This window comes from Anomaloglossus baeobatrachus, chromosome 2 (assembly GCF_048569485.1).
Source record: "Anomaloglossus baeobatrachus isolate aAnoBae1 chromosome 2, aAnoBae1.hap1, whole genome shotgun sequence".
Taxonomy (NCBI): Eukaryota; Metazoa; Chordata; class Amphibia; order Anura; family Aromobatidae; genus Anomaloglossus; species Anomaloglossus baeobatrachus.
The window spans coordinates 455,000,823-455,013,813 of NC_134354.1; the positions used below are offsets into that span (position 1 = coordinate 455,000,823).

Genomic DNA, 12,991 nt, shown 5'->3' on the forward strand with positions numbered 1-12,991 from the left:
TAAGAGGCAATTTTTACCACAAAATGTGCACCATTAGAACAATTCCAAAAAAAACATGTCAGAATTGTTTTGGGGGTTTTTTCACAATTTCTCCACATTTTGAATTTTTTTTTTTTACCCCGTTTTTTAGTACACGATGTCATAAAATGAATGGTGTCATTCAAAAGTACAACTGGTCCCTCAAAAAACAAGCCCTTATGTCTTTCTGGACAGAAAAATAAAGTAACTCTGGTAAGAAGGGGGGGGAAATCCGAAAACATAAAAATTGGCTGAGTCCCTTCGAGGTTAATCAAAGGCGTTCTGGCGTCATATGCATCTGACTTAAGAGGTGCACGGCTGATAATAAATTAGATGACTAGCATCCTGTATGAGAGCAAGAAATATAACTTTATAGCAGCCCTGGGCTGGTGGAGATTTGTACAGTAATTGACATCACTTTATGACAAACTGTATTAAATGTGCCAGGCCGTGCATGGTTGTGCCCCTCTCTTCTACTCTCTATCCTCCACGCTAATGAAAAATGGCATGAGTGGTGAACGCTTAAAAAGTGGCAAATGATGATGTACAAGGTGCATGCACCATCATTTGCAATATTTTATTTGCATTATCCCAATAATAAATGTCCTGCATTGTTTGTGTCCTTTAATCTATTTTTCACTCAAAGTTGGGTGTCACCCAGAATGACAAGTCATTGCAGGTCCAGGGGGAATTGTCACGGAGCTTTACCAGTGCCGTTCAGGGCTCTAATCATGAATTCCATTAACTTCTACCTTTTCTTTATAGATGGTGGAGGAAAGTGAAGAAAGGCTGACAGAAGAGCAGATTGAGCAGCTCATTCAGACAATCACTAATATTATTCCCGGGGACCCAGAAGCTGAGGCACAGGAGCAAACTGAAATGGAAGAGGATGGATGACATTGTACAAGAATAATAATACCCTTGTACATTTGTTACACACTGTAGTATTCCAGATGCTGTGTGTTAAATGGAACTTGTCAGGTGCATTATGCACCCAGAACCACGATCAGTTCTGGGTGTATATTGCTAATCCCTGCCTAACTGCCCCAGTATCTAGTAGCATACATAAAGGGATCTTTAGAAAAAGTGTTTATATAGATCTTTTATCATATGCTAATGAGGCCAACAACTATTCGCAAGGGAGTTATTTCTCTCGACTAGTCTGCCCTTTTAGCATATTCAATGCAGCGGCAGCATCACCAGCAGTGATGGGCATACCTGTGTTCATTATGACTGCTGATCTGAATTCCCGGCACTTGCGGCGATGCGCACTAGACCTCTGAAGCCGGGACGCGTACACCCGGTTTCATACTGCGCATGATAAGAAGTCCGGGGATTCAGATCAGCGGATACAGGTACACTTGTCACTGCTGGTGATGCTGCATATGCTAAGAGGGCGGAGTAGTCAAGGGAAATGACTCCCTTGCGACTAGTTGCTGGCCTCCTTAGCATATAATGAAGGATCTTTTGAAATACTTTTTTTAAAGATCTGTTTATCTATGCTAGTGTATACAGGGACAGTTAGGCAGGGATTAGCAATATGCACCCAGAACTGCTCGTGGCTCTGGGTGCATATTGCACCTGACAGGCTCCCTTTAAGTATTCTGCATAGAAAAAATGACCCAAACCTATTCTTTTATGTACTATTATTTCATATGTGTTTTTTTAAATATATTCTTTGTTAATGGTGGATCCATTAGCCAAACTGTGTGTTTTGAGATTCTCTTTAGTAAAGAAATAACATTTTCCTAAGGCCACATGCACACTTTGTTTATTTGAGCTTTTTACCTCCTTATTTGAGTAAGCCAAAACCAGGAGTGGAACAATCAGAGGAACAGTATAATAGCAACACAAGCACCACTTCTGCTTCTTTTACTCAGTCCTGGTTTTGACTTACAAATACTGAGAAAAAAAACCTTACCAAATACTGAACATGTGCATGTGGCCTTACAAATGCTGAGGTAAAAACTCACCAAATACTCAACGTGTGCACATGGTCTAAGAGAGCTTTTTGCATATTTTAACACTTTGTTGCCAATATTGTCTTATTACATCTCAAACTTGCCGGACCAGAACACGACTAAAGGGTACTTTACACGCTGCGACATCGCTACCGATATATCGTCGGGGTCACGTCATTAGTGATGCACATCCGGCGCCAGTAGCGACATCGCAGCGTGTGACACCAAGGAGCGACAATCACCGATCGCAAAAACGGTGATCGTTGGCACGTCGCTCCTTTCCTTAATATCGCTGCTGCCACCGGTACGATGTTCATCACTCCTGCGGCAGCACACATCGCTATGTGTGACACCGCAGGAATGACGAATATCTCATTACCTGCGTCCATCGGCAATGCGGAAGGAAGGAGGTGGGCGGGATGTTACGTCCCGCTCATCTCCGCCCCTCCGCTTCTATTGGCCAACCGCTTAGTGACGCCGCAGTGACGTCGCTATGACGCCGACCGAACGCCCCTCCCCCTTGAAGGAGGGATTGTTCGGCGGTCATAGCGACGTCGCTGTCAAGGTATGTGCGTGTGACGCTGTCATAGCGATAATGTTCGCTACGGCAGCGAGCACCAAATGTCGCACGAGGGGCGGGTGCTATAGCTAGCGATGTCGCAGCATGTAAAGCACCCTTAAGGCTCTGTGCACACTAGAAAAAGGATTTTTCTCAAATTTCTTGAGTAAAGGATTAGCGCACCTGCGGTAAAAAAACGCACCAATAGCGCACCGTAAAACGCATGCGTTTTTACCACTTTTTGGTGCGTTTTTTTGCAGATTGGTCCCTGTGTTTTTTATTGCTTTAACAGCAATAAATAATATAGATAATTCATGGATAGATAGATAATGGATAGAAAGATGGATAGATGAATTAAAAAAAAAAAACACAATGTGGAGTCCCCTTCAGACCACAGCTAGCGGCTTTACCTTGGCTTTTAATCCAAAACAGAAGGCACCCCACGCTGTTATTTTATATTAAATAAATAATTTAAAACAAAAAATGTCATAATGACATCACTTCCCTGCAAAACGCAGGCAGTGCTGAACATTGTCCCGAAAAACGTGAAATAACGCGGGAATAACGCAGGAAAACGCAATGAAACGCACAGAATTTGCTACCTGCGTTATTCCCTGCGTGATTTCATGATTACATTACAGTTAATGGAGTGAATAATGCAGTTAGCTGCAGTAAAGTAGTGACATGCACATTCTTTTTCTCAAGAAAATCTACTGAAAGAAATTTCTTAAGAAAAAAACGCAGTGTGCGCACAGCTAATTTTTTTTGCCATAGGTTTTGCTGGGAAATGTCTGCAGAAAGGTACAACCATTTTTCTCAAGAAATTTCTGCAGCAAAAAAGCAGGTAAAAACGCAGTGTGTGAACATAGCCTTATGGTGTTTTTACCTCCTGTATTGCTGATACATTGGATGAATGCCCATTAACCCCTTCCCAACATTTGACATACAGGTACTTCCTACATTTCAGTTCATTGTCGCAAGTGGATCTACCGGTGGTACGTCCTGGCGATCGTGCAGGCACAGGAGCAGTTTACTCGTGATTGCCGCCTGATGCTTGGCTTAAGTGATAGTCGAGCTCCAGCTGTAAAAGCCAGGTCCAATGCATGCCTTCCCCAATGGTTGTTTAACCATCTAAATTCTGCGCAGTCAATAGCTATTGCAGAATTTAGAAGCTTGAGAGAGGGAAGGGGACTCCATCTCTCACCTGATCAGGACTCCCACAACATGATCACTGGGGCCCGATGGTAAACTATGACAGCAAGAGATCAATTACCTCCTGATCTGTCAACTACGGTGACATATTAGACCATGTCAGGAGCATGGTCTAACAGGCGTTCTGCCAGTGTCATTCTGACAGGTGTAATGTATTGCAATGTGTATACGCTACATGTAATCATAGTAATAATGTAATCGTACTGACCTATGGAATAAAGTTGTCTTATCACTTTTACAACATGGTAAACATAAAAAAATCCCCAAAACAATTTCTGAATTACTTGTTTTTATTCATTCTGCCTCCCAAAAATCATAATAAAAAGCGATCAACTCATCCCGCAAAAAGAAGCCCTCACATGATTGTTGGCAGAAAAATGAAAGAATTATAACTCTCAAAATATGGTGATGCAAATCTTTGTTAAAGTGTGGTTTTATTGTGTGGTAGCCAAACATAAAAACCCAATCTAAACCTGGTTTTGTTGTATTCAGACCAACCCAAAGATTAAAACCATCTTATCACTTGTACCGTACGGTGAATGGCATAAAACTAAATTTTTCAACTGCTGTTGATTTGTTTACTCCCAGAGAGTACAGTAAGGCGTGGCTCACATTTATCTTCTGCTCTACGCTCAGTGCTTACACCGGTAGTTACATGTAAATCTCTGAAATATGTGATTCAGATGGAACCCCCGACAGAACATTCCCTATAATGATACTGATGGAGACACTGTGAACTGTCTCTGGCCTAGAATTCAGCGATTTAGTTTTTTAAGTGTTCATAAAGGGGTGATCGGACACAGTTTTGTGCACTTTGAACAGCACTGAACAGAGGCCAAACAGAGTCCAGAGTAACTCTGCTGTCTCATTATTATGAATGGATCCATTGGGGGGTTTCTATGAATTACATCATTCAGCGAGTCAGATGTAAACCCCAAAGCATATAGCACAGGATAAATGTGATCCATAATGTTCCCAATAATAGCTTCAACTCATTACACAAAAAAAACCCAAGCTTCCACTCAGGTCTGTTCTGTGTCAATATAAATATGAGGGCTTTCACCTTACTGGTAACCGAAAGGCTCTGGAAAAAACGTCATTGACTTTCCCCAAAAAGCAATCCAGCAAAATCTGCACTCTTAAATCCAAATGTACCCCTCGCTTCTGAGCCCCACAGTGTGCCTAAACCACATTTAGCGACCACATGTTTTACATTTCTGTAGTGAGGAGAGCCTGCTTAATTTACCAGGTACTTTGCTCCAGAAGCATGAATTGTGCCCAATCTGTGGGCACTACAATGTCAGATTTCCAATCTTCACTCGGCAACATCCATTTCTTCGGCGCTCCATTGGGAGACCCAGACGATTGGGTGTATAGCACTGCCTCCGGAGGCCACACAAAGCAATTACACTAAAAAGTGTAAGGCCCCTCCCCTTCTGGCTATACACCCCCAGTGGGATCACTGGCTCACCAGTTTTCTGCTTTGTGCGAAGGAGGTCAGACATCCATGCATAAGCTCCACTGTTCAGTCAGCAGTAGCTGCTGACTATATCGGATGGAAGAAAAGAGGGCCCATACTAGGGCCCCCAGCATGCTCCCTTCTCACCCCACTTGCGGTTTGTAAGGTTGAGGTACCTATTGCTGGTACGGAGGCTGGAGCCCACATGCTGTTTTCCTTCCCCATCCCCCTGAGGGGCTCTGAGGAAGTGGGATCTTTCCGGCCACCAAGCCCTGAGGCCGGGCTCCATCCACAGACCCATAGAACCTGCTGGATGTGGAGCGGGAGTGCCGTTCAGGGACAAGGCCCTGCAACTTTCAGGTACTCTGTGTCCCCGTATGGCAGGCCACGCACACTCCAGGCTTGCTGGGTGTGCTAGTGCGCCGGGGACTGTAGCGCTGTGCGCTGGGCTTATAGTCCCTGCAGATTACTGGGGGACTTTACGTGTGGGGACCGCCGCGCCGACCGCCCCTGGAGCGGCGGCGCAGCTGCGACTTGTAGTGCGCCGGGGACGCGCCGACCGCGCTTTTACGGCGGCGGCGCTTCTAACTTTAGTCCCCGGCTTTTGCGGCCTAGCGCCGCTTCGTTCCCGCCCCCACCCTGTCACTCAGGGACAGGGAGAGACGCTGTTCTATAGCAGCGCCGAGGGCTGGAGACTTATTTGCATTCTCCAGCCCCCTTTACTAGACACAGTGGGCGCCGGGTTCCCGCTCTTGTCTCGGGCACGCCCTCGGCCCGCCCCTCTCCTCTGGACGCCGGCAGCCATTCCGGCACGCAGAGCGGGAAAACGGAGACACTGAGCTACCAGCACAGGATTCCGGCGCCACACACCCGCTTTTGTGCGGGCGGTAAGCGGCAACTAAAGTGCTGACCCACTAATGCCGAAGTGTCCTGTTGTACTTTTGTACGGTCGCTATTCAGGATGCAGACCTAGAAACAGCAGCAAAAGATCAGGGGTGCTAAAGCACAGACTCTATATGCTGCTTGTCTTACATGTGCTGCAGTGTCATGTGTCATATGCTTGTATGTTTTACATTGCACTGTAAGGGCTATTCTTGGCTGTCTACCCGCCTAGATGGCTAGACAGCGGCAGCAAACAGCAATGGTGCTAAGGCACAAGCTTTCAATGCTGCTTGGATTGCATGTACTGCAGAGTTTATTTTCATGCTTGTACATTCACTGCATGTCGCTATTCTTGGCTAATGCTCCTTGATGACTAGACAACAGCAGCAGAAAAGCAAGGGTGCTAAGGCACAAGCTTTCAATGCTGCTTGGATTGCATGTGCTGCAGTGGTTATTTTCATGCTTGTATGCTATACATTCACTGTATGTCGCTTTTCCTGGATAATGCTCCTGAATAACTAGACAACGGCAGCAGAAAAGCAAAGGTGCCAAGGCACAGGCTTTCTATGCTCCTTGTACTGCATGTGCTGAAGTGTTTATTGTACTTCATGCTTGTATGCTATACATTGCACTGTACGGTCGCTATTCTTGGCTAATGCTCCTAGATGGCTAGACAGCAACAGCAAAAAAAAAAAAAAAGCATGGGTGCCAAGGCACAGGCTTTCTATGCTGCTTGTACTGCATGCGACTATTCCAGGACCCCCAGTGTGTGCAATTACTCAACGGGGTCTCTGCTACAGGTGGCCAAAAGAACCACCTGTGCTCCCTGTCCAGGGACAGGGACGGAGTTGCAGTTTCCGCTGATATATTGTCTGTGGCTATGACTAACATCTTACAGACTTTGCAGTCCAGACAGACCTTGGGCAATGTTGATTCAATGCCCCTGGCCACCCTGATTTCGAAACAAATCATGGCTCCAGGAGGGTCCCATGCATCCCAGGGTGCAGGCTCTGACACGGACGACAGTCCCAGACGGCCTAAGCGAGCTCCCTAAGAACGGCCCTCGACTTCATCACAGTACTCTCTGTATGACGAGGCAGACGTAGCTGTTCAGGACTCTGATCCTGAGACCGCTCTCAATCCGGATACACCGGATGGTGACGCTATAGTGAATAATCTTATAGCGTCCATCAATGGAAGGTTGGGTATTTCTCCCTCAACTCCTCCAGTGGAGGGGTCAGCTTCACAGCAGAAGAAATCCCTATTTCGGTATCTCAAGCGTATATTGAGTACTTTTCTGGTCACTCTGACTCCAGAGAAGCAGTCCAGGAACATCACGCTTATCCCGATAAGCGTTTCTCCAACCGTATTGAAGATACGCGTTGTCTCTTCCCCCCTGACGTGCTCAAGCGCTCTAAGGGTGGATCCCCCAATCTCCAGGCTTGCAGCTAGATCTATAGTTGCAGTGGAAGATGGGACTTCACTTAAAGATGCCATTGACAGACAGATAGCCCTATCGGCGGGTCGGTTGCCCCGGCATTCGCAGCCATAGAGGCACTCCAAGCTATTTCAGCTAGTATTGCGCAGAGGGACGCGGTCACATGTACATCTTGGCCGCAGTAGCGTCCTTCACCTCGCAATGTCGGCATTACGACTCAAGCTGTTTATGCTGTCCTGGACTCTACGAGCCGTACGTCAGTGGCGTCCGCCAACTCCGTGTTGTTACGCTCCCAGTGTTAAGGGATTGGAGTAGATGCTGCTTCCACAAAAGTGCTTAACCAGATTGCCTTTATCTGGTGACACACTGTTTCGTGAGCGGTTGGATTAAATCATTCAACTGTCCAAGGGTACGGATTCTTCTTTACCCCAGCTATCAAACAAGACCCATCAGGAGAAGGGACAGTCGAGGTTTCGGTCCTTCCCAGGCTCGGGCACGTCCCAATTGCCCTCGTCCAACAGGACTCAAAAGGCTCAGAGGGGCGCAGGTTCCTGGCGGGCTCAATCACGCCCGGAGAAGGCAGCCGGAGGAACCGCTACCAAGGCGGTTTCCTCATGACTTTCAGCCCTCTCTCTCCGCGTCCGCGGTCGGTGGCAGACTCCCCCGCTTTAGCGACATTTAACTGCCACAGGTCAATGGCCGGTGGGTGAGAGACAGTTTGTCGCAAAAACTTCCTCACCGGCCGAGCCGAGGCTCTTCTGCAGGCAGTAGGAGTCGTAATCCCGGTTCCTCCTCAGGAACTAGAGACACTTTTTACTCCGATCTGGTCGGGGTGACAAAATAGGACGACTCCTTCCGTTCCGTCCTGGACCTTAAACTGCTCAACAAGCACGTGAAAACCAGGCGGTTCCGGATGGAATCCCTCCGCTCCGTCATTGCCTCAATGTCTCAAGGAGATTTCCTAGCATCAATAGACATCAGGATGCTTATCTCCACGTGCCGATTGCTCCAGAGCACCGGCGTTTGCTACGATTCGTTATTGAAGACGAGCATCTTCGGTTCGTAGCCCTACCCTTCGGTCTGGCGACAGCCCCACGGGTTTTCACCAAGTTCATGGCAGCAGTGGGACCACTCCCGCACTCTCAGGGTCACCCTGTGATCCCTTACTTAGACCATCTACTTGTCAAGGCACTCTTTTAAGAGGCATGCCAACACAGCCTGAACATGGCGCTGGAGACTTCCCAGAGTTTCGGGTGGGTCCTCAACTTTTCAAAGTTAAACCCAATCGCTGGCATATCTTAGCTTGGGGTTTCACACTCCCTCAGCGATGGTGAAGCTTCCACTGGACAAACAGCGGTCACTACAGACGGGGGTGCAGTCTCTCCTTCAAGGAGACACCTCATCCAGAGGCAGTCCCTTTCACGCAGTTTCATCTGCGTCCACTTCAATAGAACATTCTTCGCTAATGGGAGGGGAAGTCAATGTCCCTACACAGGAACGTCCCCCTTTCTCAGACGATCAAGGACTCTCTTCAGAGGAGTCCACTCTTCAGATCAATTGTCTGGAGCTCTGGGCAGTGCATATGGCACTGCAAGACTTCCTGCAGTGGCTGGAAGGCAAACCGATCCGAATTCAGTCGGACAATCCACAGCGGTGGCATACATCAACCACCAAGGCGGACTACGCAGTCGGCGAGCCTCCCAGGAAGTCCGCCGGATTCTGCTAGGGGTGGAAGACAGAGCATACACCATATCCGCAGTTCACATCCCGGGCGTAGAAAACTGGGAAGCAGACTTCCTCAGTCACCAGGGCGTGGACGCAGGAGAATGGTCTCTGCACCCGGACGGGTTTCACGAATCGGCACAACAGCAAGGTCCCGGTTTTCATGACGATCAAAGAGCTCTGGCGACAGGCATCTCACGGTCGGTCAACCGTGGGCACTACCAGACCGGCCAGACTTACTGTCCCAAGGGTCGTTTTTCCATCTGAATTCTACGGCCCTGAACCTACTGTGTGGCCATTGCGTCCTAGATCCTAGTGTCCTCAGGATTATCCCACGGGGTCGTTGCCACCATGAGACAGGCTATGAAGCCCACGTCTGCTAAGATCTACCACGGAAGTGGAAGATTTTCTTTTACTGGTGCTCTGTACAAGGAGTGTCCCCCTGGCCATTGGCATTGCCTACTTTTCTTTCCTCCCTGCAATCTGGGTTGGAAAAGGGCTTGTCGCTCGGCTACCTTAAAGGGCAAGTCTCGGCGCTATTGGTTTTTTTTTCAGAAGCGTCTAGCACGACGTCCGCAGGTACGCACGTTCCTGCAGGGGGTTTGGTCATATCGTCCCCCCGTACGAGCGGCCGTTAGATCCATGGGATCTGAACAGGGTACTAGTTGCTCTCCAGAAGCCGCCTTTCGAGTCTCTGACGGATGTTTCACTCTCTCGACTATCACGGAAAGTGGCCTTTCTGGTAGCGATCACGTCTCTTCGGAGAATGTCTGAGCTAGCAGCGCTGTCATCCAAGGCTCCCTTCCTGGTGGTCCACCAGGACAAGGTAGTGCTGCGCCCCATTCAGGAGTTTCTCCCTAAGGTAGTATCCTCGTTTCATATTAATCAGGAAATCTCCTTACCTTCTTTTTGTCCTCATCCGGTTCACCGGTATGAAAAGGATTTACATTTGTTAGATCTGGTGAGAGCACTCAGAATCTACATTTCCCGCACGGCGCCCCTGCGCCGCTCTGATGCACTCTTTGTCCTTGTCGCTGGCCAGCGCAAGGGGTCGCAGGCTTCCAAAGCCACCCTGGCTCGATGGATCAAAGAACCAATTCTTGAAGCCTACCGTTCTGCTGGGCTTCCGGTTCCATCAGGGCTGAAGGCCCATTCTACCAGAGCCGTGGGTGCGTCCTGGGCATTACGACACCAGGCTACGGCTCAACAGGTGTGCCAGGCAGCTACCTGGTCGAGTCTGCACACTTTCACCATACATTATCAGGTGCATACCTATGCTTCGGCGGACGCCAGCCTAGGTAGAAGAGTCCTGCAGGCGGCAGTTGCCTCCCCGTAGGGGAGGGCTGTCTTTGCAGCTCTAACATGAGGTATTTCTTTACCCACCCAGGGACAGCTTTTGGACGTCCCAATCGTCTGGGTCTCCCAATGGAGTGCCGAAGAAGAAGGGAATTTTGTTACTTACCGTAAATTCCTTTTCTTCTAGCTCCTATTGGGAGACCCAGCACCCGCCCTGTTGTCCTTCGGGATTTTTGGTGGTTTTTCGGGTACACATGTTGTTCATGTTGAATGGTTTTTCAGTTCTCCGACGTTACTTCGGAGTGAATTTGTTTAAACCAGTTATTGGCTTTCCTCCTTCTTGCTTTTGCACTAAAACTGGTGAGCCAGTGATCCCACTGGGGGTGTATAGCCAGAAGGGGAGGGGCCTTACACTTTTTAGTGTAATTGCTTTGTGTGGCCTCCGGAGGCAGTGCTATACACCCAATCGTCTGGGTCTCCCAATAGGAGCTAGAAGAAAAGGAATTTACGGTAAGTAACAAAATTCCCTTCTTTTTTCTACTTGTTTCTGGAAAACATCCATGGAGTCAAAATAGTCACTACACCTGTGGATAAATTGATGTCATTTCCAAAATGGGGACACTTGACAAATAAGCTGAAAAAATGTCTACCTGAATTTACCACAAACATAAAGAACAATGTATCATGAAAGAACAGTCTCAGAATCACTGGGTTCCATTGAAGTATTACAGAGTTATGACCACATAAAGTAACACTGGCCAGAATTGAAATACGTGGCCTGGTCAGTAAGGTGAAAACAGGCTGTAAAGGGTTTACCCTGTCACTACCGACTGGATAGGGCACTCTCCATAGATATTTCATTTTTTCTTATTTTTTCTATATTTCTCCTCATACAGTCAATATCATACAAGGATTTTCCACGTGTAAGGCCACAATTCCATCACTACTTCAAATAACGGAATATATATATATATATATATATATATATATATATATATATATATATATATATATATAATATATATATATATAATTTTCTTATTCGGTCTGTTTTGCTCCAAAATTGTGTCACCGTGACAGTGTCGTTAGCGTGACAGCTGTCGGATTGGCCACTGGGCTCGGCCTGGCCCCGCCCCCCCACGGATTGGCCGCTCGTTTCGGCCTGGCCCCGCCCCCCGCATGGATTGGCCGCTCGCCCGGCCCTCCGCATGCATAGCCCGCTCCAGCGTACACCGGCTCCCGGTACACATGTGCAGGTAGCCGGCATACGCTGACGCCTCGCCCGCTCACCCCCGCCACACGTTGGCATGCTCGCCCCCGCCCCCGGCAGACATAACCTTGCGATGCTGGGATCGTGACGGAGCCGGTGTACGCTGGTAACCATGATACACATCGCGTAACTATAGGAAGCGCTTCCCTTAGTTACCCGATGTGTATCATGGTTACCAGCGAACACCGGCTCCCGGTACACATGTGCAGGGAGCCGGCATACGCTGTGGTCAATAATGAAGTGTCATGCAGCGGTGAAAGAGTTAAAGACACTGCAAGACACTTCATTATAGGCAGCGGGCACCCCCAGAAGAGAGAAGACCCTGCAGTCATACTCACCAGACGCCGACCGGGAGCAGGTGAGCGCATCAAGGTCCTGCAGCGGCGGAACACACACACACACACACACACACACACACACACACACACGAACAGACACACACACATCAGATCACACTCTCACACACACATCAGATCGCATCCACACACTCACAACATCCAGTGATATCTCTTCTCGGCGGCGATACTGTGCGTGCAGTGACCTTCCAGGACCTGCCGGAGGATCACATGGCCGGAAGCATGTGGTATCTCCGGATGTTGTGAGTGTGTGAGCGCGTATGTGCGATATCGTCAGTGTGTGTGTGTGTGTGTGTGTGTGTGTGTGTGTGTGTGTGTGTGTGTGTATGTGTGTATGCGATCGGATGTGTGCGTGTGTTCTGATGTGTGGGTGTATGCGATCGGATCTGTGAGTGTCGGCAGAAGGCAGACTAGCACGGCGTGCAGCACAGCTGCTGGGACCGCCCACCGGAGGGCACAGGGAGAAGTGGGGTGTGAGTGTATGCGATCAGATGTGTGCGTGTATACTGTCTGATGTGTGACTGTGGAGCACGATGGGGGGTGCGCAGCATGGGGGATGGAGCACGATGGGGGGTGCGCAGCATGGGGGATGGAGCACGATGGGGGGTGCGCAGCATGGGGGATGGAGCACGATGGGTGCGCAGCATGGGGGATGGAGCACGATGGGGGGTGCGCAGCATGGGGGATGGAGCACGATGGGGAGTGCGCAGCATTGGGGATGGAGCACGATGGGGAGTGCGCAGCATGGGGGATGGAGCACGATGGGGAGTGCGCGGCATGGGGGATGGAGCACAATGGGGAGTGCGCGGCATGGGGGA

At 48.8% G+C, this 12,991-nt stretch overlaps 1 protein-coding gene across 2 annotated transcripts in view; it reads left to right on the forward strand.

Moving 5' to 3' along the window:
* The window catches only part of CRCP (CGRP receptor component), a 57,515-nt gene extending 53,493 nt beyond the window's left edge, over nt 1-4,022 (forward strand). For both annotated transcript variants that reach the window (XM_075336315.1, XM_075336316.1), the window contains one exon: nt 784-4,022. In XM_075336315.1, the coding sequence (XP_075192430.1) occupies nt 784-915 (132 nt within the window). In that variant the 3' untranslated portion in view covers nt 916-4,022. The remainder of the gene's footprint in view (nt 1-783) is intronic.
* The last annotated feature ends 8,969 nt before the right edge of the window (nt 4,023-12,991 follow it).